The 21067-nt window shown below is 42.8% G+C and overlaps 3 protein-coding genes and 1 long non-coding RNA gene across 5 annotated transcripts in view; 2 read left to right on the top strand and 2 right to left on the bottom strand.

Moving 5' to 3' along the window:
* Positions 1-12427, top strand: part of METTL9 (methyltransferase 9, His-X-His N1(pi)-histidine) — a 28735-nt gene extending 16308 nt beyond the window's left edge. The window contains exon 5 of the mRNA XM_083413746.1: positions 11682-12427. Within this exon, the coding sequence (XP_083269872.1) occupies positions 11682-11887 (206 nt within the window). The 3' untranslated portion in view covers positions 11888-12427. The remainder of the gene's footprint in view (positions 1-11681) is intronic.
* The window catches only part of LOC310664579, a 182905-nt gene that overhangs the window by 86330 nt on the left and 75508 nt on the right, over positions 1-21067 (bottom strand). The window lies entirely within an intron of this gene.
* On the bottom strand, positions 1040-9084 carry IGSF6 (immunoglobulin superfamily member 6). Of its 2 annotated transcripts, none has more exons than XM_083413795.1 (6): positions 8595-9084; positions 7877-8230; positions 5711-5817; positions 3868-3933; positions 2061-2141; positions 1040-1350 (listed from the first exon to the last, which is right to left on the bottom strand). In XM_083413795.1, exons 1-6 carry the CDS (start codon positions 8659-8661, stop codon positions 1309-1311), a joined length of 717 nt encoding a protein of 238 aa, XP_083269921.1. In that variant the 5' UTR covers positions 8662-9084; the 3' UTR covers positions 1040-1308. The 2 variants fall into 2 exon arrangements, with proteins under 2 accessions (XP_083269921.1, XP_083269922.1); XM_083413796.1 differs by having other exon boundaries at positions 3895-3933; positions 8595-9081.
* Positions 14875-21067, top strand: part of OTOA (otoancorin) — a 47551-nt gene continuing 41358 nt past the window's right edge. The window contains exons 1-2 of the mRNA XM_083413343.1: positions 14875-15530; positions 17886-18285. The gene's annotated coding sequence lies outside the window, so the exon portion shown is untranslated. The remainder of the gene's footprint in view (positions 15531-17885; positions 18286-21067) is intronic.

Here is a 21067-nt window from a genome sequence, read left to right as displayed (position 1 = left end):
ATTTAAAGGGGATACAGTGGTGCCCCGCGAGACGAATGCCTCGCAAGACGAAAAACTCGCAAGACGAAAGAGTTTTCCGTTTTTTGAGTCGTTCCGCAAGACGAATTTCCCTATGGGCTTGCTTCGCAAGACGAAACGTCTTGCGAGTTCTTGCAAGTTTGTTTCCTTTTTCTTAAAGCCGCTAAGCCGTTAATAGCCGCTAAGCCGCTAATAGCCGTGCTTCACAAGACGAAAAAACCGCAAGACGAAGAGACTCGCGGAACGGATTAATTTCGTCTTGCGAGGCATCACTGTACTTCAGCAACTGTCATCAGCCCCAGTATGTGCCCTGGGCTGGTTGTTCACACCATTCTCCACCATGGACCAGTGCTACTGTTTCTGGTCCATTTAGGGGGAGCCCCCATAATGTAGCATGCAAGACCTAGGCCCCAGAATTTGTGCTTAAGCTGGCCTGAGTTGTGAAATGGTCATCGTCCTTGCATTTTCCATATCTTGCTTTGCAATTCTACAGTTCTGTTTCTCTCTCTGGGCTTGTAACTTCTCAGGATTTCCAGGGTGTTGCTGTTTCTCTCCCACACCTTTATGTCCAGGATCCTGTTTGGTAACTGTACAATAAAACTTAACGCAACTTCCTGGCAAGGCAACCAAGCACATACTGGCATTTGTTTCCTCATGGTTCAAAGACCAGTGTTTGCTTTGAGATCAGGATGCTAGATATGTGGGCCTCTGAAGTACAAGATGGGCTCGCCTTTTGAAGAGGCACAGGCAGCTCTGAAACTAAGCAAAGAAGGGCGAGGGTGGGTGAGAGAATGTGGGGAAGATGGAAATCAATGAAGGGAAATGGAAGGAACACCACTAAAAACTCAAGGACATTTCTGATTAAATAGGTTGTATTCCCTGTTAGCCCCTGCTCAAAGTAAAGCCACTGAAATTAATTCCAGTTCTAGGCAGCTCCTGACAAATGTGTAAATGCTACATTTTCATTTAACATTCTGGGTTAACTATATTTCAAAAAGTAAAAACCAAGACACCCTGAAAGTTGTTGAGCTTTTCTTTTCTTTTCTTTTTTTTACAAAAACACCAAGAAAAAGTGATTTTTCAATTGACTGCCTTTCAAAAATTCCCCCCTGGACGTCAGTTTCACCTTTGAAATCCCGGTGATGTCCAGGAAAATCCAGGCGTATGGCAGCCCTAGTTTAGTATGACACAATAGGAGCTTTTTGCTGTATGAAGCTCACTTTTCCCCCTTTGGATGTTTAATGTGTGAATCACGTTTCCAGTTCTACCGAACCCATGAAAGTGCATCTGCTATGATAATTCATCCATTTTGTGGCTTTTATTCAAATGTCCCTGCAAGAAAAGAAAAGAAAAGCATGTTCAGTAGTTTGCTAGTGTGCAATAAAACCCAAAAATACTTGATCCCAAAGAGTCATGTTCACTGCAATGGTGCACCGCACTTCTCTGTCTCTTGTTGTTTTTTAAAAATACCACATATATATATATATATAGCTATCCATATACCAGCAGAAGAAAACGGCTGAATCATAAGCTTCCCAAACAACTGCAAATTCTCCGAGAGCTTACTCAGTGAAGGGAACTCTATACCATACTGGCATCCATTGGCAAGCTCAAAAAGATTAGCTTTCTATGAAATATTATTATGTCCAGAATCTTCATGTGTAAGACTGGGTTGTTTGTTTTTTAAGCCTACTTTCTGTAGCTTCTTTTTCATTGCGAGATTCCCATTTATACAAGATACATTTTTGTGTGAGTTGCAGGAAGAATTATGCCATTCTCAGAACCGCTATGCCACCTTCTCCAGGTTGAAATGGATAAGGAAGGACGGGTGCCAAGTCACAGCACAGACAAGACAATAATAATTCTTTTTGCATTCATTGCTAAACTTAGAATACTGGAGCAACATTGGCATAGCAGCACAGCCTATAACACGGCCTCTGTGCTGCCGCCCAATTGGTTCCTTTCCCCTTCTGTCACCGATGCGCTGCGGTTGCCCGTATGAACACAGTTCCCGCCCCCTTTCAATGCTCCTGGCTACTTACATGCCTCCGCTGCCTGTTGTGCTTCTTTTTGCCAAACTCCTTTGCGATCGCTCGACAAACGGCTACTTTGCTTCCCCCACCCTGGAAATTTAAAAGAGGCTTTGAACACTTGTCTTCGCCTAGCAGTGTGGGGCACATTGGTGTGTTGTTGTTTTTAAAACAGAAACTGAGAAAATGACCCCTTCGGACACTGCCGATGCAACAGGAAACATGACTGTTGCTAACAGTTGTGGGGTATTTATCAGCTATAGGACCGTAGCCTTATACAGAGCCAGATCAGACCATCCCAACCATCCCTCTCTTCCTTTGCTGTTATATTGTGGAAGGGAGCACAAGGTGGTCAGTGTGCCCTGGCAAATAGCAGCAAGGCAATTATTATTATTATTATTCATATATTGCTCAGTGCCCAAATAGACTTCCAAGCAATCTCCAAGTATGAAAACCAGTTACACAAACTTTAAAATGCAAACGTTCATAATTAACCACAGAGCCGTGTACGTTAATGGCACGAAATAACTAAATAATAAAATTGAAATATGCAATGAAAAGTACCATTTGGAATACCAACGTCTGTAATTATATCATGCAATGAAAATGATCCCATTTAAACGTGGCAGCAATTAAAAGAGGAAACGTGGGTCGAGGTGCCTCTGAAAGAGAAGGGGTGGCAGCTTTAGCCAAGCAGAGGCCCAAGCCTCTTCCTTGCATTGCTGCGTTCCCTGCTGGTCCCTCTCTCGCTTTTGTTTCGGTCTAGCCAGGCACCCATCTCCACAAATGCAGCACACCTGAGTGTCAGGTGCAGCCCTGTGCCCATCACCTGCCTGTTCCCCATGGAGCTCTGCCACTAGGCAACAAAGACTGCCACAAAGGCAGACACAACAAGGAAGGGTCGTTGTTCTTCCTATTGCTAGCCATGCAAACTGGCTCCCTCTCGAGCCACCCACTCAGCATGTGCTCCCTTTCTCTTTCCTGTAACGCCACAAGAGGAAAGAGGGGGAGGAAGCAACCCCAGCAGAATTCTGTGTTTCCATCTCAGCATAAATTGGTGCATTGTGATGCACTTACTTTTCTGGTCCTCCTTTCTAAAGCAGAAATGGCTTAGGGGAAAACTTTCGCATCCTGGATGTTGTCAGACTCCAACTCCCAGCTTCCCTGAATACTGACCACGCCGGCTAGGACCGATAGGAGTTGGAGTCCAGCAGCATTCAAATCGACCGCAGTTTCCCCACCTCTGTTCCAGATTGGCAGCAATCCTAGTCTGGCTCCATTTCCCCAGCTGGAGAAATTCAGTCAGGCGATGAGGCTGCGCACATCTGTTTTCAGACGTCATATGCAGCAGCAGCGGTTTGAATTAACTCGCCATAGATAACCAAACTGTTGTGTAGCCTACAAACTTTGTGATCTTCCAGCTGCTAAGTGTGTATAAGATTGCAGGGTTTTTTTAAGGCTTGCCACATGCCAGCCCACTGCAGATTTGAAATGCAACAGGCTGGACATGCAGCCAAGTGTTGCCATGTGGAAGGCTCCTATTCAGGGTTCCAGCCAGCCATGTCTTCTTTCAGGATAATCCCTCTTCCCCCAGTTTTCCAAGGGGGTTTCTCTCTCAAGAGTGGCTACTGAGCATGCTTAGGCCTCACTGAGTAGCTTAGAAGGATGCCTCTCTTAAGAACTGGGGTTTTAACTAAAAAAATTTGTCCCTCTGTAAATCTCAGGGTTTCCCCAAGCTTGCTGCTACCTCCCTTCTTTGTGTGGGTACTTCCTTTTCCTGCTCATATAAAGATTCACCCTTGGAGAATGCATTAGCTACCTTGTGTACAGGATTGCAAACACTTACGCAAACATCGACATGCCTCTCTGTTTTCTTGAGTTTAGGCTGTGGAAAGAAAGGTGAACAATGCGTTTTAGCAAAGGAGATTGGTACCTCTTTTTTTTTTTTTAAGCAAACATTACAGAGATTGGGGATGATGTGATAATGGGTATTTTTGCTGTTGCGTTCAAGGAGCCATAGTGATTGTAGCCACCTGTCACATAGAGAAGTAAAATGTTTGGGAGGTTAAATTGAAGAGCGGGTCATGTGGGGTGAAAAATGGAGATAGCACAGGGTATCTGCGCACAGAGTAGAGTGTGGGATTTAAACTGTGGCATCCCAAGTTCAAATCACTGCATGGGCAGGAAGCTGTCTGAGTAATTTGGGCAAACTGCATGCTCTGTTAACCTAACCCACCTCTCGAAGTGATGATTGCGAAGATACAGGTCACATCCACACCACGCACTTAAAAACACATAGCTTCCTGCAAAGAATCCTGGGAACTGTAGTTTACCCCTCACAGAGCTACAAATGCACCCTTAACAAACTGCATATGGTGTGGATGTAACTGCAGTGTACTCAGGGTGGGTGGGGAATATAACCCACCCTGAGTTCTTTAGTGGATACAAGGGTATTGCATAAAATTTATTGATTGATCGGATTATTAAGAATATTTATATTCTGCCTTTTCAAAAGTGGTGAACAAACACTGAATACATCAGTGTGCCAACACATTTTAAAACTGCCCCCCCCCAATCATATACAGTGGTACCTCGGGTTACAGACTCTTCAGGTTACAGACTCCGCTAACCCAGAAATAGTACCTCGGGTTAAGAACTGTGCTTCAGGATGAGAACAGAAATCGTGGCGGCACGGCAGCAGCGGGAGGCCCCATTAGTTAAAGTGGTGCTTCAAGTTAAGAACAGTTTCAGGTTAAGAACGGCCCTCCGGAACAAATTAAGTACATAACCAGAGGTACCACCGTACAAATGAAATAAGCGTAGTACCATAAAAAATTCTAGCACTAAATGATATATGCAAGCAGCAGAAAACATCCAGTTAAAAGTGGCCAACTGCTAGACCAAAAGCCAGGCCCAAAAAAGAGGATTTTGTCATCTAGACAGAATGCCATCAAAGAGGGGGCTATGCAGACCTTCCAAGAGAGAAAATTCCAATGCTTGGGTGCAGCCACTAAAAAGGCCCCCCTCTTGTGTCCCTACTAAACACACCTCAAACTGGGCAGGAGAAAGAGAAGAGGTTCACCTGATACAAGTTCGTATTGGAGCAGGTATCCCTTGAGGTACCTTGGTCCACAGCTGCTTAAAGCTTTGAAGGCTGAGGCGAGCACTTTGAATTGGGGTTGGAAGTGAATCAGTGAGTCAACGAGTTGTTGTAACAAGAGAGTCACACGCTCCCTATAACCTGCTCCATTCAGCACAACCACCGCAAATTCAGGCCAGCTGCAGTTTCCATAACTTTGTAAAGGCAGCCTTACGTAAGGACTATTGCAATAGTCCAAATCAGAAGATTCACCAATTGTATGATTCAGCATAAGGCAGCTTCCTATGTATATTCCCAGTTTTGGGGTGTTTTGTTTTCTAAGAAGTGGATGTGGCTGACATCATATCTAGCTAGGCACCAACCGAATTTGCAGAAGTGGCGAGGGTGTCATAATCATATGCCTTCTTTTTTCTTTTATAAAAAAATATTTTCACAGCATGCAAATAGACTTGCAAGCCAAGTCTGGTCTTGGGTTTCCTTCACTGAAAGCATTGTAAAGCTGCTAGGATCTGGTATGGGAGAGAGATTGAGAGAGAACAGACACAGAGAGAGACAAACATACCTTAGTGAATAACTTAAAAACTGCCAACAAGGCAACAAGGTAGAGGAACAGCACAACTGAGATGGCCAGCATGCTGTACTCAACTCCTCGGCTGTATGTTCCACTCTCTTTTTTAAAATAAGAACAACAAAAAGAATATCGTTAGTTTCAGTTTGCATTATTGGCATAGTATGAATGATGGTTTTCTTGCGCTTTTTAATGATTTTATTAATCAAAAGGAACACGTAACAATCAGCTGAGACCTTAAAACTGTGATAACGCAGCATAAAGTAAGGAAACCACCAACTCTTCTATGTAAGGAAGGGGATGGGAAGGAGAGAAAAATTAGGTGTGGAGGAAGAAAAGGGAGAATCTAGACCTGGGTGGCAAGAGGTTGCCATGCAATCCAGTTGAAGACCCAAAGGCACAAAACAGGTTGTGCAAGTTGTTTGTATATAGAGACCTATGTGGATGTCACAAAGAGTTCCATATAAAGTTATATTTTTCAGGTACAGTGGTGCCTTGCAAGATGAAAAGAATCCGTTCCGCGAGTCTTTTCGTCTTGCGGTTTTTTCGTCTTGCGAAGCAAGCCCATTAGCGGATTAGCGCTATTAGCGCTATTGGCAGTTTAAGGGCTATTAACGGCTTTTTAAGGCTTAAGGGATTAGCGGTTTAGCTGCTAAAAGGCTATTAGCAGCTTAGTGCTTCAGAAAAAGGGGTTGGGGAGCGGAAAAAAAACTCAAAAATTTTCGTCATTTTCGTCTTGCGAAGCAAGCCCATAGGGAAATTCGTCTTGCGAAGCGCCTCTTAAAACGGAAAACCCTTTCGTCTTGCGGGTTTTCCGTCTTGCGAGGCATTCGTCTTGCGGGGCACCACTGTACAGTGTTCAAATGGGAACGATTATTCACATATGTCCTAAAAGTCCACAAAAGAGCTGCAGAGTCCCCGGGTTCTGCGGTTCTAGTTTCTTGTTCTGATTCCACCTTGATGAGTCTAGACCATCAGAGCATAAGAAGAGCCTGCTGGGCCAGTTCAGATGTAACGGTTCCAGCTTTATATGCCACTGTTTATAAAACCGGTCAGTTCTCCAAGCTCCTCCCCTTACTCCTTCCCTGAAACACCAGCTTCAGCACTTCAGTCAGGTTCAAAGCAAATCACCATTTCCCATTACACTCAAACCTTGCTGCTTAGGGCTGGTTTCCTAACCAGGATCTTAAACTAAGATCAAACTGTGGTTTTAGAAACCTGGTTATCAAACAGACATTAAAACACAGTTTTTTTTGTTTCTAAGATAGTAACACACTCTTCAAATTGGGCTGAAGCACCAAAACAAGGGAGGAACACGCAGGACAAAAGCCCGTTCCCAGCTTCGTAAACCATAGTTTGTCACTTAAACAATGGTTTAAGAACAAACTTAGTTGGTCTCTAAGGTGCTACTGGACAATTTAATTTTTTTACATAGTTTATTATGTGTGATAAGGTTGTCACGTGTGAATCAACCAACTGAGTTAGAGAGAGTTAGGCTTGCTTTGTATCTCTCTGGTTCTGATTAGTTTGAATATATGAAAATCCTTATGCAGAGCCAAAGCATTAGTCCAGCAAACCTTGGGAGTGTCTACCCTGCCTGGCTACCCTGCCTTAGCACTTTTGCTTTACAGTTTATTAAAATAATATTCGTAGGGAGCAGTCTTTGACCTGCAAGTGAGATATAAACAGTGGTTTTTTTCCTGGGGGGACGCAGGGGTACACATACCCCTAAACATTTTGTGAATCTAAGTCTGGCCTCGTTGAGGGGTAGTATTTCAATATGAGTAGGAAAATGAGAGTACCTCTAAACATTTTTTTTAGAGGAAAAAAAAAGCACTGGATATAAATCTTCTTAAAATAATAGAAGAGTTTGGATTTGATATCCCACCTTTCACTCCCTTTAAGGAGTCTCAAAGCGGCTAACATTCTCCCTTCCCTTCCTCCCCCACAAGAACACTCTGTGAGGTTAGTGGGGCTGAGAGACTTCAGAGAAGTGTGACTAGCCCAAGGTCAACCAGCAGCTGCATGTGGAGGAGTGGAGACGTGAACCCGGTTCCCCAGATTACGAGACTACCACTCTTAACCACTACACCACACTGGCTCTCCCAGTGAGAACCCTTCCCCCTCAAAAAATAAAAAAAAAATAAAGTAGCAACCAACCTCTTATCACTAACACTGTTCCGCTTCCAGTTTGCTTGGAGGTGGAGGAATTTGAACTTGAAATTGCTACCCCACAAAAATAGATTGCGCTGTCTTCTTCATTGATTTCATGGATCCCAAGCTGAACCTGGTTCTTAGATGTTAAGTGAGACACTTTGAACTTTGTGCTGTTTATGCAGTAGGGAGTGCACAAGGCTTCGTGGGTATGCGCAAGATATCGAAACCACAGAATGGTCGGAGTGGATGTGGGGCATCCCTGAGCAGAAAAAGTACACGGTATAGCAATATGTTTTGACGCAGGGTAGCCTTCCATGAGTGGAGGTTGAGATACTGTCACTTTGCAAAAGCTGGCACCTATTGAGGAGGATTAAACATACCCTGATGAGAAAGTCAATCAATAAAGGGTGAGGAGTCGGTTCTCTGCATATTACACTTTAGGAGCTTGCTGTTACCTGTTAATTGCAGTTTCCACAAGCCATTTGAAGGCTCCAGTCATCACCTCCACTAGTGTGACTTACAACCCAATCCTGCGCATTATTCTGCAGAGATAGAGGAAGATTAGCTTCCCCCTGCCCCCGCTGTTTTTTTGGCCATTTGCCTCACCCCACCCCTGCCCGAGTTTTTCTCAAATAAATCTGCTTCTGATGCTTTCTGCAAGAGCTGTTATTTTTAAAGCTTAATGACAACAGAAAGGATTAAGAGAGAGAGAATTCCTTACCTGCATAATATGTCACCCAGGTAAATTGCAGCACCAGAATCAGAACCCATTGCTTGAACGTTGCCATTTTGCCTGCAAAGTTTCCTCTGAAAGGGTTTCAGCTCAAGAAAGTGGAACTGAGGGGAGCCCAAAGTAGAAACGGTATGGGAAGCCCTTGTCACTTACAGTTCTTCATATTGCACAACTGAGGAAGTTCCTAGCTTTGTATTTACATGATGTAAAATAAAGCATAGGGTGTCTCTCTGTGCAACTGTTTTCGGCTTATTTGCTGGGTGCTGTTTAGTAGCCACCCCTCAGGAACCTTTAAAAATGGAGAGGAAAGAATTCTTTAACTAAAGTAAAAAGTAAAGAACCCCTGGATGGTTAAGTCCAGCCAAAGGTGGCTATGGGGTTGCGGCGCTCATCTTGCTATCAGGCCGAGGGAGCCGGCATTTGTCCGCAGACAGCTTTCCGGGTCATGTGGCCAGCGTGACTAAACCGCTTCTGGCACAATGAAAACCAGAGTGCGCAGAAATTCTGTTTATTTTCCCACCACAGCGGTACCTATTTATCTACTTGCACTGGCGTGCTTTCGAACTGCTAGGTTGGCAAGAACAGAGCAACGGGAGCTCACTCCTTCATGGGGATTCGAACCACTGACCTTCTGATCGGCAAGCCCAAGAGGCTCAGTGCTTTAGACCATAGCGCCACCCGCGTCCCAAATTATCCTTTCCTGAAAACAGCAGATTCCTATTGTTACATCTGGTTCAAGCAAATAGGAAATGGGAAAGACACTCACAGAGTTGACAGATTATAATCACCATGCTTTCTATCCCATCTTTCCTTCAAGGGGTGTGCACAGTTCCAACTACACCTTGGTTCCTCTTGGCCTTCACAGGAAGCCCATCCAGGGCCCCAGTGGTGCAAGGCAGTACAATACTATGGAGAGGGCTGTGTGAGCAACAGAGTTTAGGGTCACATCCACACCAGGCATCGAAAGCGCATGGCTCGCCCCCGCTCCCCGTTTTTCCTCTCCGTCTCTCATAGCACTAGAATCTGAGAACATCCAGCAAAGCTGAATGTTGGAAGAAAGTGCATGGTTAAGATGGAATTTGCAGTGGTGGCCGCCAAGCTGCATGGCTTTTAAAATACAGATTAGACAATCCTACTCTTATCAGTACCAAAGCTGATTTTCATTTTGAGCTGGGAAAGAGGAGTACATGGTTCACACCCGCTCCTCGGTTAATCTCTGTGACGACCCTATGAGGTAGGTAAAGAGGCTGTGACTGTCCCAAGGTCATCCAGTGAGCTCCATGACGGAGTGGGGATTGGAACCCTGATCTCCTAGGTTCTAGTCTGACACTAACCACTACACCACACTGGCTTCCTAGAGTTCTTCTGCTATGGGGCAGCTATATAAATTAAGCAGGTAAATGAAAGCAATATGTCTGAAATACTTAAGGCCCCCAACCCTGTAGTTATAATTGTGGATAGCCATCTGAGTTTATTTTGATTTTAAGCTGATTTTAAGCTGTATTTCAGTCGATTGCTGAATTTATATTTTAATCTATTATATATTTTGCTGTTAGCCGCCCTGAGCCCAGTTGTGGCCGGGGAGGGCGGGATATAAATAAAATTTTTTATTATTATTACTACTGCTACTACTACTTAAAGCTTGAATTTGTTTTATTCTGGATTGTTTTATTTGATGTCTTAATGTGTTATAAACTGCTTTGAGATACAAAATATAAAGCGGTATAGAAATGAGATTAATCATCATCATCACTATATTAAAAAAAGGCACCTAGACATCCCATTGTGGCAACCATAACCTAGGTTTAAGGAGTCATTTGGCAATTAGCTTATCTTTCTGAGTTTCTAACACTTGAGTTTCTTCGGGCTGCAAAAGTTTTACCGCCTCTGTCTTAAGTCTTCACATGGTGGCTCATATGGTCCCTGCACTTCCTTTCTCTTGAAGATTGGGAATGAGGTGGCTCTCACCTAAACTGCTTTGCCACTTCCCTCACAGAAACCACACTGTGTGGTGATGGAAGAACACTTTGAACATTGGCAATACCAAAGCAAATTAGACTGAGGCAGGCAATAGTTTTCAAGAGCCTCAAAAGTGGTTTGCGAGAGGTATCGCTTCCCACGGTTTATGTTCTCATTTTGTCCCACAATTTGAAAATAAACGTTTTGGAGTTTTGAATTTACATATATATTTAAATGCAGAAGCACACACATAAAAGGAAAGAAATTCAAGCATTGGGGAATAACTCGCCTACCTATTGTTACAAGAAAGTAGAATAATTTGGAAGAAACCAAACGGTTAAAATTATCTGGTACTTATTACAATAACCACTAAAATAAAGGAGAAGTATATCTTTTTCTTTTTCTTTTTTTATTGCTTTTCATTATAGACAAAATGCAGTGCTCATGACATCAAACAAAACCACACCAAACACCCCCCCCCCAGTTACAGTCATTAAAGAAATATGGAGAATAGTAATAAGAAGATTTCAGGGAGACACACTGTTTAATTAATCAGTTTTGCAGTATTGGGATAAAGAAAAACACAGACAAGTGCATAAATGGTAAAAAGGGGGGGACCTCATCATGAGTTCCAAACTGAGTCAGATTGCAGTGGGGATTTAATATCATTATCTTTAAGGAATTTGTAAACTGGAAAGGCAAACCAGGTTTTAATAAATTTATCTGTTTTAGAAATTCCATCAAGTACTCTCAGTTTGTGCACAAGTTTTTCCATATATCCATCAATGTTTCAGCGAGGGGAATTTGCATTTCTTGACCTAATAGGGAAAGGAGGTTTCTTTCTCTTGCTCCCAGTTTTTAGAAGATGGATTATGATTATTCTCTTTCACCTTTGGATGCTGTCTGGCTATTTGGGAAGAGCTTGCTCTTGGCTTTATGGCTCTTGGCTGCTCATAGGATTTGTCCATTATTGTTCTTGATTTGTTGTTGTAATTTCTGCCTTTCCTAATGGATTCGCAGCCTGCCTTGTTCAAGTCATTAGGCCAAAAAGCAGGATAAGTGAAACAGATTTAAATAAAGATAAATAACTAACGCGAACCCCATGTGCTTTTTCAGTAGGTGGCAAGTGGGATAAACCTTCCGAAGTTTTGGAAATCAAAGGACAGACGTGGGAGGAACAGGTGAACAGCTTGCCAGAGGTTTTCAGGAAAGCTGGCTTTGCCATAGAGGCGTTCACCAGACTGCCATACTTATGTGAAGGTGACATGTATAATGACTACTACGTCTTAGATGATGCTGTCTTCGTCCTCAAACCAGTGTAAATGTGTCTTCTGAGTCAAACCCAAGAAGCAGTCTGTGAATGAAGCATTTTGATTTTGGGGTTTTTTCTCGGTTTTTATTAATTGCAGGATGGGAGGAAAAACTATTGTGGTTATCCATTCTAAATCGACATCATGTATGAAGTCTAAAGGTCAAAATACTAATTTCTTTGTAGTATGTTTTGGAAGGGGGGGGGAAGGAACTCTTTCTTTTTTTAAAAAAAGACAGAACTCTTCTGTTGATGATTTCTTAACCCCCACGATGCACCTGCAATCCAACAATAAATCGAAGATATTTTTATACCTAACTATGGATAAGGATCATGATCCAGCCATAGCCAGGAATCTACATAAACTGATCCAGTGCAGCTGGTTTTTCAAGGACATGCGAGAATACTGGCAATAAAGCTGTCCGTCCAGTATTAAAACTGGATTGATTATCAAGTGTTGGGATGGATTTTCTTCCATGTTGATGAAGTTATTTTATCTGTTGGTCTTCAGCACATGTTTTTAATCATGCTAATAAAACTTTTTTTGAGATGACTCATGTATCCAGTCTTCATTTATGCAAACGGAGTCTTGTTTAGCTGTAGATAACTTGGGTGTGTGCATGTAAACATAGGAAGTTGCCTTGTGGTCCATATCATTCAGCACTGTAAACCCTTAACTTGCAACAACCTGGGATGAACTCTTTCCCAGCTGCCTACAATCCTTTAACACAGGTGGGGGACCTGTGGCCCTCCAGGTGCTGTTGGACTCCAACTCCCATCAGCCCCAGTCTGCTTGGCCAATGGTCAGGGGTTATGAGGATTGTAGTTCAGAAACCACAGGTTCCCCACCTCTTTCCTTAGCAGGAAGTCTGGAGACATAATCTTCACCAGTCTGCAAAGCTTGGCTGCTCTGCCTGCGGAGTTAAAGCATATGAACAAACGATACTGCCTTATTCAGAATCAGATCGTAGGCTCAGAAGTCTATTCTGACATGCGACAGCAAACCAAGGTAGCATGTAGGTGCTTTCCAGCCCAGTCATAATAATAATTTTATTATTTGTACCGCACCCAACTGGTTGGGTTGCCACAGCCCAGCTGGAGATGCCAGGAATTAAACCCAAGGTGTTTGTGCCCACAAAACATGTGTACTGCTATGGCCAAGGTTCTTGTTGCTACGCAGTGAGAAACACACACATAAGATGCTGATTCATCACAAACCGATGTGGAGAACTGATTGCAAGCTTGGAAACATGAGAAGCTGGCATTGCAGAGATTCATCCATCCCTGCATGCAAAGCTGGGAATTTCCCTGTTTTCCGTTTATGATTAAAATACCTTGTTGGTTTTGTTGTTCATTTGTTAGAAGTACATTTGTCTTGTTAAGCGTTGTTCTCATTAGTCCTGTTGCCATGTGTTCTCATTGTCATGGACTGCTTGGCATGGTTTGGCAGCTCCCGGCAGAGGAGGAGCAGATGGTGAGGAGCTAGAGCAGGCCCTCCAGCTGTTTTCGGACTACAACTCCCATCATCCCTAGCTAACAGGACCAGTGCTCAGGGATGATGGGAGTTGTAGTCCCAAAACAGCTGGAGGGCCGAGTTTGGGGATGCCTGAGCTAGAGGGCTGGCAACCAGAGATGATGTCCAAGAGAGGGAAGCAGATCTGTTGGTTCTTTTTACTGCCCCTCCTACCCAGAGTGCAGTGCCTCAACAGGAAGTAGGAAGGACTCTAACCAGGCAGAGGTGTCTGTGCAAATTGCTATCGTTTGGGTTTCCTTTTTCAGTCGGCAGACTCTCCCAGCAAGTCTTCCAGAATCATTTTTCTCAGTTTAGCTCATCTGTTGGTGAATTCCCATGTGGGAATAAACACCTCACCCATTCCAGTTCTGCTTAAGTATTTACTGAAGAATTGACATTACAACTTATACAACTGCTGGTCTAAGGAAAATAAAGTAAAACAATGTACAGAGACTCATTCCTCCCCTTTGGACAGAGCAACAACCCATTCCTTTCTTCCTGAGCGTGTCAAATAAAGAAGTCTGTTGCTGGGGAAGATCTATTGCTGGGAGAAAACCTGTTGCTAGGGGCAAAACTATGCAAGGGTCGTTTAAAGTCTATTTATAGATTACACTAACAAGAGGGAGAGGCTGAACAATAGGAGGTGGCAGAGGGGCAGAATATAGTCATGCCATCAGAAGCCTGGCACCAAATTCATAGGTGAAGTCAGATGCATCTGCCCAGACAGATCACATGTAAGGGAGGGAGCATGTCAAGGGGAGAAGAAGGCTGGAAACTTTCTCCATAACATCTAGTGTTATCTCTATGAAGATTTTCCCCCTTATGAGCCTCCAAACTACCTTGCAGTCTGAAATGGTACAAAACATGGACAAGTTTACTATCTCAGTGAGGCCAGCTCCCATCAGATGTCAAGGAAATAAGCAACTATCCTACTTTTTAAAAGGCATCTGAAGGCAGCCCTGTTTAGGGACGTTTTTAATGTTTAATGCTGTATTGTGTTTTTAATATTCAGTTGGGAGCCACCCAGAGTGGCTGGGGAAACCCAGCCGGATAGGTGGGGTATAAATAAATTATTTATTTATTTATTTGGCCTGAAATGACTCAGTAGCTGCTAAGGATATAAGGCAACAATAAGGCTCCTTTGAACTCTTACGACCTGTGAGAGGTCTGTTTTGGGAACTATTTGGGGATCCATTCTTTCAGAATTGGACATTCCTTTTATATAATTCTCCAGTTGCTTCTCTCCAAAGAACATAAGGCAGCATAATCCTTTGAATTTTCACTCAGAAGTAAGCTCCACTGTGCTCCATGGAGTTTCCTCTCAGATGTGCATTGGACTGCAGCCTATTATTCTATGACTCAGTTAACCAGGAGCAGGAAAGCAAAAAAACCTAATGTTGAAGGGAACCTTCTTGTTGTTCCCCTTCCTTCTACCTAGATGGCAGTGGAGCTCATGCTATCTGATCTTTGTTCCCTGAAGGTTAAGTTTTCCTGTATTTCAAACATCAATAATTCCTTTTCATATATGCAATAATCTCTAAGGAGAGAATTCGAAGAAGGGTGGTTGTCATAAATAAAGGGGAAAGCATTCTTAAACCGAACAGGAGTAAAAGACTCTGCGTTTTCCGCATTTCGACAAAATAGTTTGAAAAGAATGAAAACTTATATTATTTTGGCTGCCAGAACCTGTGAATTTGTACTTCAGTCTTGTAATAAGACACGCAAACACTCCAGGGTTGTAGCTACAGGTAGTGTGGAGGAATCCAGACTATGGGTGCTTGAGAAAGTCATTCGCTATGCATTTTGGAGCAAACTGATCTGATCTGCTCCTCACGGATCTCTGTGTGTGGTTTTGTGGCGCAGTCTCCAGTTCTCTGGACTTTTCTGCTGAATGTTTCCATTGCTTACAGTTCTTAAAACGTTTTCCCAGGGGTGACGTTCAAGTTTTCATAGGTAGCAACAGCTGCTCTAAGCGGAAAGAAAGCATAGCAAATACAAGCTGGCAGCTCATTCTCTCAGGAACTTGGATGAAACAAAAAAAAAAGATGGCTGCCACAGGCTACTTCAAGGAACTGTTTTACCTGAGGCAGGTGGATGAGAATGTCAAATCTGAAAGGCAGCCCTTGAACTACCTTGTGAACCTGTAATGAGTTTTCTTTTCTTTTTTTGTTTACAAAATTCTCAACTTGCAGGACAGCAAAGACCCAAAAGCGATGCCATACCCTCCAACATTTCTCCGATGAAAATAGGGACGTCCCATTCCATAATGATAATTTACTATTTATACCACACACATCTTATTGGGTTGCCCCAGCACTCTGGGCAGCTTCAAACATACATAAAAACATAATACAGTGGTACCTCGGGTTAAGTACTTAATTCGTTCCGGAGGTCCGTTCTTAACCTGAAACTGTTCTTAACCTGAAGCACCACTTTAGGTAATGGGGCCTCCCACTGCGGACGGAGCACGATTTCTGTTCTCATCCTGAAGCAAAGTTCTTAACCTGAGGTAATATTTCTGGGTTAGCGGAGTCTGTAACCTGAAGCGTATGTAACCTGAAGCGTATGTAACCCGAGGTACCACTGTAAAACATTAAACATTTTTTTAAAAAACTTCCCTATACACAATTGCCTTCAGACAGCTCGGGGGATTTGATAACTGTACCCTCCAACATTTTTTCAATGAAAATAGGGACATCCTAAAGAGAGACATTCTAGGATCAAATCAGAAACTGGGACGACTTTTCTAAATTAGGGATGTCCCTGGAAAATAGGGACACTTGGAGAGTCTGTGATGCTGACATCGAACAGAAATTGGTTTTCATTCATCCCTAGCCAGAAACCCTCAGAGACAATATTGGCCTCCCCATTATATTTTCAATTGTCATGCAACACTGGTCCTGAGAGATCTGCATTGGCTCCCAGTACATTTCCGAGCGCAATTCAAAGTGTTGGTGCTGACCTTTAAAGTCTTAAACAGCCTCGGCCCTGTATACCTGAAGGAGTGTCTCCACCCCCATCATCCAGCCCGAATGCTGAGGTCCAGCGCCGAGGGCCTTCTGACGGTTCCCTCACAATGAGAAGCGAAGTTACAGGGAACCAGGCAGAGGGCCTTCTCGGTGGTGGCGCCTGCCCTGCGGAACGCCCTCCCATCAGATGTCAAGGAAATAAACAACTACCTGACTTTTAGAAGACATCTGAAGGCAGCCCTCTTTAGGGAATTTTAATGTTTAATGCTGTATTGTGTTTTTAATATTCAGTTGGGAGCCGCCCAGAGTGTCTGGGGAAACCCAGCCTGATGGGCCAAGTATAAATATTATTAATTATTATTATTATTATTAAACATATGAGGAAAATATCTGTAAAAGTAGTGTAAGGGTTCTCATGGGCATCTAGTTTTGCAAGAACAGGATGCTGAGCTATATGGGCCACTGGACTGATCCATAAAGTTCTTACATTCCTGTGCTCCCCTCACACAATTGTTAATAGCTTGGAAGCGATCACCTGAAGTCTGCAACATCCCCACACGCAGACAAGCCAACAAATTCTCAGAAGAAGAACAAAAATCATCAAAAAAATATGTCCATACAAATAAATTACAGAGGGGCATTCCTTACTAGTACCGATTCCGTTACTCATGCTACTTTGCTCAGCAATTTTAAGTCCTCATCTGGAAACTTTGGGCCTCCCATTTGAACTTTGAAAGGGTTAAGAGAAAAGAAAACTTACAAAAATGACGAGATTTTGAAGAGAAAGACTGAGGGAACTCAGGATATTTACCTCATAGGAAATAAACAGATGGGAGTTGTGAGTGGAGAGAGGAAAGGCACACCGGCAATTCCCCAAATTTTGGAAATGCTACCAGAAAGCAAATGGTGAGGAAAACATTCATTTATACAAGACAACTCCATGTGAGATTATATTTGTGTGTATTGCTCAGCTGAATGGATCTTACACCCAAATAAATATGCATATGTGTCTACTCAGAGGTAAGGCTCATTGAGTTCAATGGAGCATAGTGCCAGGCAAATGAGTATCATATAGAATTGCAGCCTAAAATACTCAGTTAAAAATCATTAAGGGTGTTAAACTATTTCTAAACCTCATTTAGAAGTAGTAAAACGGAATTATAATGCTTAACTCTCAACTTTACACTAGGGTTGACATATTTCAAAAAGCCGTGTGTGTGTGTGTGTGTGTGTGTTGTTGCACCTGTGCAATAAGGCAGCTTGCCTTCCCATTTGTGCCAAAAGTTGCTCTTTGCTGTTGAAAACCAAACACCATAACCAACTTTGATACTACAGCTTTGTAAATACAGAATACCTATTAACTCTTTTAAAATAAGTTTATGAAAGTATATGTTGTTGATGGAAACTGTTAGGGCACTTCCTGGCAATTTGATATTGTGAGCGGGCTTTCTGGGTTAGAATTGCCCCCAAATCTCTCGAATCTTAAATGCAGAGAGTAGTACTTGAGAATATTTTGCCCCTGTTTGTAGGGCAGTCCTTTTCCGTCTCTCAGGTGACCGACTGCCTTGCTTGGAAGCTACCAGGACACTGAGCTGCAAGCCCCAAAGGAACAGCAGACAAACAGAGTCAGGTCAGTTTTCTTGTTTCAAGTCACTTTTTCTTTGACATCCAACCCCTCTCATGTTCTTTCCCCTTTTCTCTCTTTTTATAGCCTCTCAGCTGCCTTTTGACTTTCTCTTCTGTTCTTCTGTATACCTGAGCCTCTTTCCCAGTCTCCTTGTCTGTCTTCACCTTCCAAGGTGCAGAACTGGCGTTTCGTAGCAATCTCTTTTTCCCAAAAGTAAACCTCTTAGAATTCGTGGTGGAGCTGAGAAAAATAGCTACTTGCGATTCTCAGAACTTGACCTTCAGAGATTTTGCATAAGGTAAGTCACAATGTGAAGTTTACCTTTTCATTCCACTACCATTTTTTAAATGCTTGCAAATAATATTTGGTTTGTTGTTTGGTCTTCTTTATTGCTTTGGTTTCTTTCAGTCAAAGTTTCTGAAGTAAAACAAGGTGTTGCTGAGCTGCTCAAAAGGAACAGAATCAAATCCTTCCGTTTCCCATTCTTTTAATTTTTATTTTGACATTTGGCATCAAAAAAAATAAGGGGCTTTCTAACATACAAGGACATAAGTTGTGTGACATAAATGAATATAATTCCAAATGGTATTCATTTGTAGAGATGATGGAAGCAAAACCTGTGGTTGGGAAGAGAAATCAGGAACGTACGATATATTTTCTGGGAATGCTTATAGTCCATGAAAATGCCAGAAATTCAGCTAACAAACTTTCAAACTGGCTCAGTACATAGGGTGGCCCTGTGCCCTGCTCTACAGAGGACAGCCCTCTATTTGCAGGTATCATTTATTTATCGGTTTGTTTATTATTTATTTGTAGCATTTTTAGACCACCTTTTTCTCCATTGAGCTCAAGGTGATGTACATGGTACTTCCCTCTTCTCATTTAATCCTCACAACAACCCTATGAGGTAGGATAGGCCTAGAGGCAGTGACTGGCCTAAGGCCACCTAGTGAGCTTCATGGCTGGTTGAACACTCTAACCACTACATCGCACTGCCTCTGGGTTGCCCAGTCCAAGCCTGGCTTGAAACTAAGGAATCATACAAAGGAGGAGAAGGAACCCTCATAATTTTCTATCTACAGGCAGCAGACTGAGTACGCAAGCCGCCTGGTGCCTTTTCCACTCAGATGAGATGCACTGTACTTAAATTATAGAAATTATTAGTTTGCAATATGCATATACAAATTTCATGCAGATTGATGCCCTATTTTGGGGGTGAAACAAACCCTCTTTTTCATCCCTGGGTGTCAAGCCACCTTATCATCACCACATAGGACAGCGATGGCACAGGTTCCCTTCCCAACTCTCTCTCTCTTGCATTCCCTAGCACAGCATTTCCCAAATGGTGACCCATGGGTGGTCTGCAAGCATCATTCAGACAGCTCATGGCATTTCTGTGGTTTTGTCGCTGGCGACAGGCTGGACAGCACGTCAGTTGCATTAAATACTCATATTTATATTTTTCATTATATTTTTTATTGCTCCTTTCGGTTGCGTTTAATTGCATTGCAGTTTGGATTCTAATGCAGCAATACACAATGTGTAAGAAATAGAAGTAGCACAGTTCATCGCAATTGCTACAACAAGCAGGAAAATCGTTCTGTGTGCTAGGGCAAGACCTGTTGCAATTTTTCAGGTGGTCCGTGGTGGATGGGGAATTTTGGGAAACATTGCCCTGGCACAGATATATGGGTGGGACAACCATGGCTGCTGCTAGTAAGTACAGCAAGTAGCCCTCTCAACTGATCTCTCCCCCCACCCTCCACTCCCTCCACCACCCCAGCCCTGCAGAATTTTGAGAGCTCCTTCTCACTGGCAATCACATCTGGGAGATGCTGAGGACAGGTATCTTTCTGTGTGCTCCTTTATCGTTGCTTCTGGGTTGTAATGCCAACTGGAGATCAGTGCAAAGGCTTCCACCGGGGCACTGTTTCACTCAAACAATCCAGCGATAAGGCTAGGAATTCATTCCCACTGCTGCTTTGAACTCAAAAGGCAAATAAAAGCTTGCAGTAGTTTTACCTTCTTTGTTTCAGGATCTGCTATCAAAATAATCGCCGAGAAGAAACCTGATAGGTCTTCTGAGTACAAGTTGGATTGTGTGTGGTGCTTTTTTCCCTTCCTTTGTTTAAAAAAAGAAATTCCCCTGTGTATTCTGTGATTTGGAACGGCCTCGGGATTTCTTCTTTGATGCACAGTTTTAAAACAAAACAAGATTCTAGTCCTCACTGTTGCAAAAGTGAAAGAAATAAGTGTGCGAATGGGGAGCAATGCCTGCCGAAATCTTAGAGGTGTCAATTGTTTGTTTGTTTGTGACATTCAGTGCCACCCCCATAACATAAAGTTTTCTGGATGGCTTACAACTACCAGTATTTGTCTCCCACTGTTGTGCCAATAGAAGCTTTCATTCTAATGCAAACAGCAGGCTTGGAGAGGAGTCAAAAGTGGGTTTGAAACCCCATCAAGAGGCAAAGGGTTAAAGCTCCCTTTCCCAGTTCAGGGACTATTTACTATAATAAATTTTAAAAATGCTAATTGTAGGAATTGTGTCACATCCACAACCCTAACAATTATATTTCAAGCCCATTATTTATATATTGTCGCTGGAAATTTTATACAATGAAATATAAAGGAAAACAGTAGGCGTGAACAAGGGAGGCTACAATCCCAGGTTTGCTTACTTGGAAGTAAGTCTCTTTGGACTCAGTGGAACTTATAAACATGCATAAGTAAGCATGCATAGGATTGCAGGATTGCTTTGAAAGATGAGTCCACTCTGACCACTTTGATCTGCAGAATTGGCACTTTTACGAGCACCATGTATGTTTGTTCTACCCTTGAGAGGTATCAGTCATTTAATGTGGCAGTACTTATTCTCTGGAGCTCCCAGTCTATTGATATTAGCCTTCATTGCACCATTTTTGACATCCGCTCAAAACCTTTTGGTTTAGGCAAGCCTACACTGGCATGCCACTTTTACGAAGCACATTTGCTTCCAAAACTGTTGATTTTATCCATATTTCGATAATGTCTAAAAGCAAGTCTGGTGATTCTACTGGTATTTTCTTCTGAATACTTTATATT

Source organism: Podarcis tiliguerta, assembly GCF_965153285.1.
Source record: "Podarcis tiliguerta genome assembly, chromosome: 14".
Lineage (NCBI taxonomy): Eukaryota > Metazoa > Chordata > Lepidosauria > Squamata > Lacertidae > Podarcis > Podarcis tiliguerta.
Note: the sequence above shows the minus strand (reverse complement) of the source record. Positions and strands in the feature narration are given on the sequence as shown.

Bases quoted from the DNA above. Each gene is read 5' to 3' on its own strand.
- IGSF6 (XM_083413795.1), bottom strand. From the start codon at position 8,661: ATGGCAACGTTCAAGCAATGGGTTCTGATTCTGGTGCTGCAATTTACC. The intron at 8,231-8,594 runs GTAAGGAATTCT...CCTCCTCAATAG, and splicing joins CTGGGTGACATATTATGCAG to GTGCCAGCTTTTGCAAAGTG. The intron at 1,351-2,060 runs GTAAGTAGCCAG...CTTTTCTTGCAG, and splicing joins ACAACAGGCAGCGGAGGCAT to GGACATTTGAATAAAAGCCA.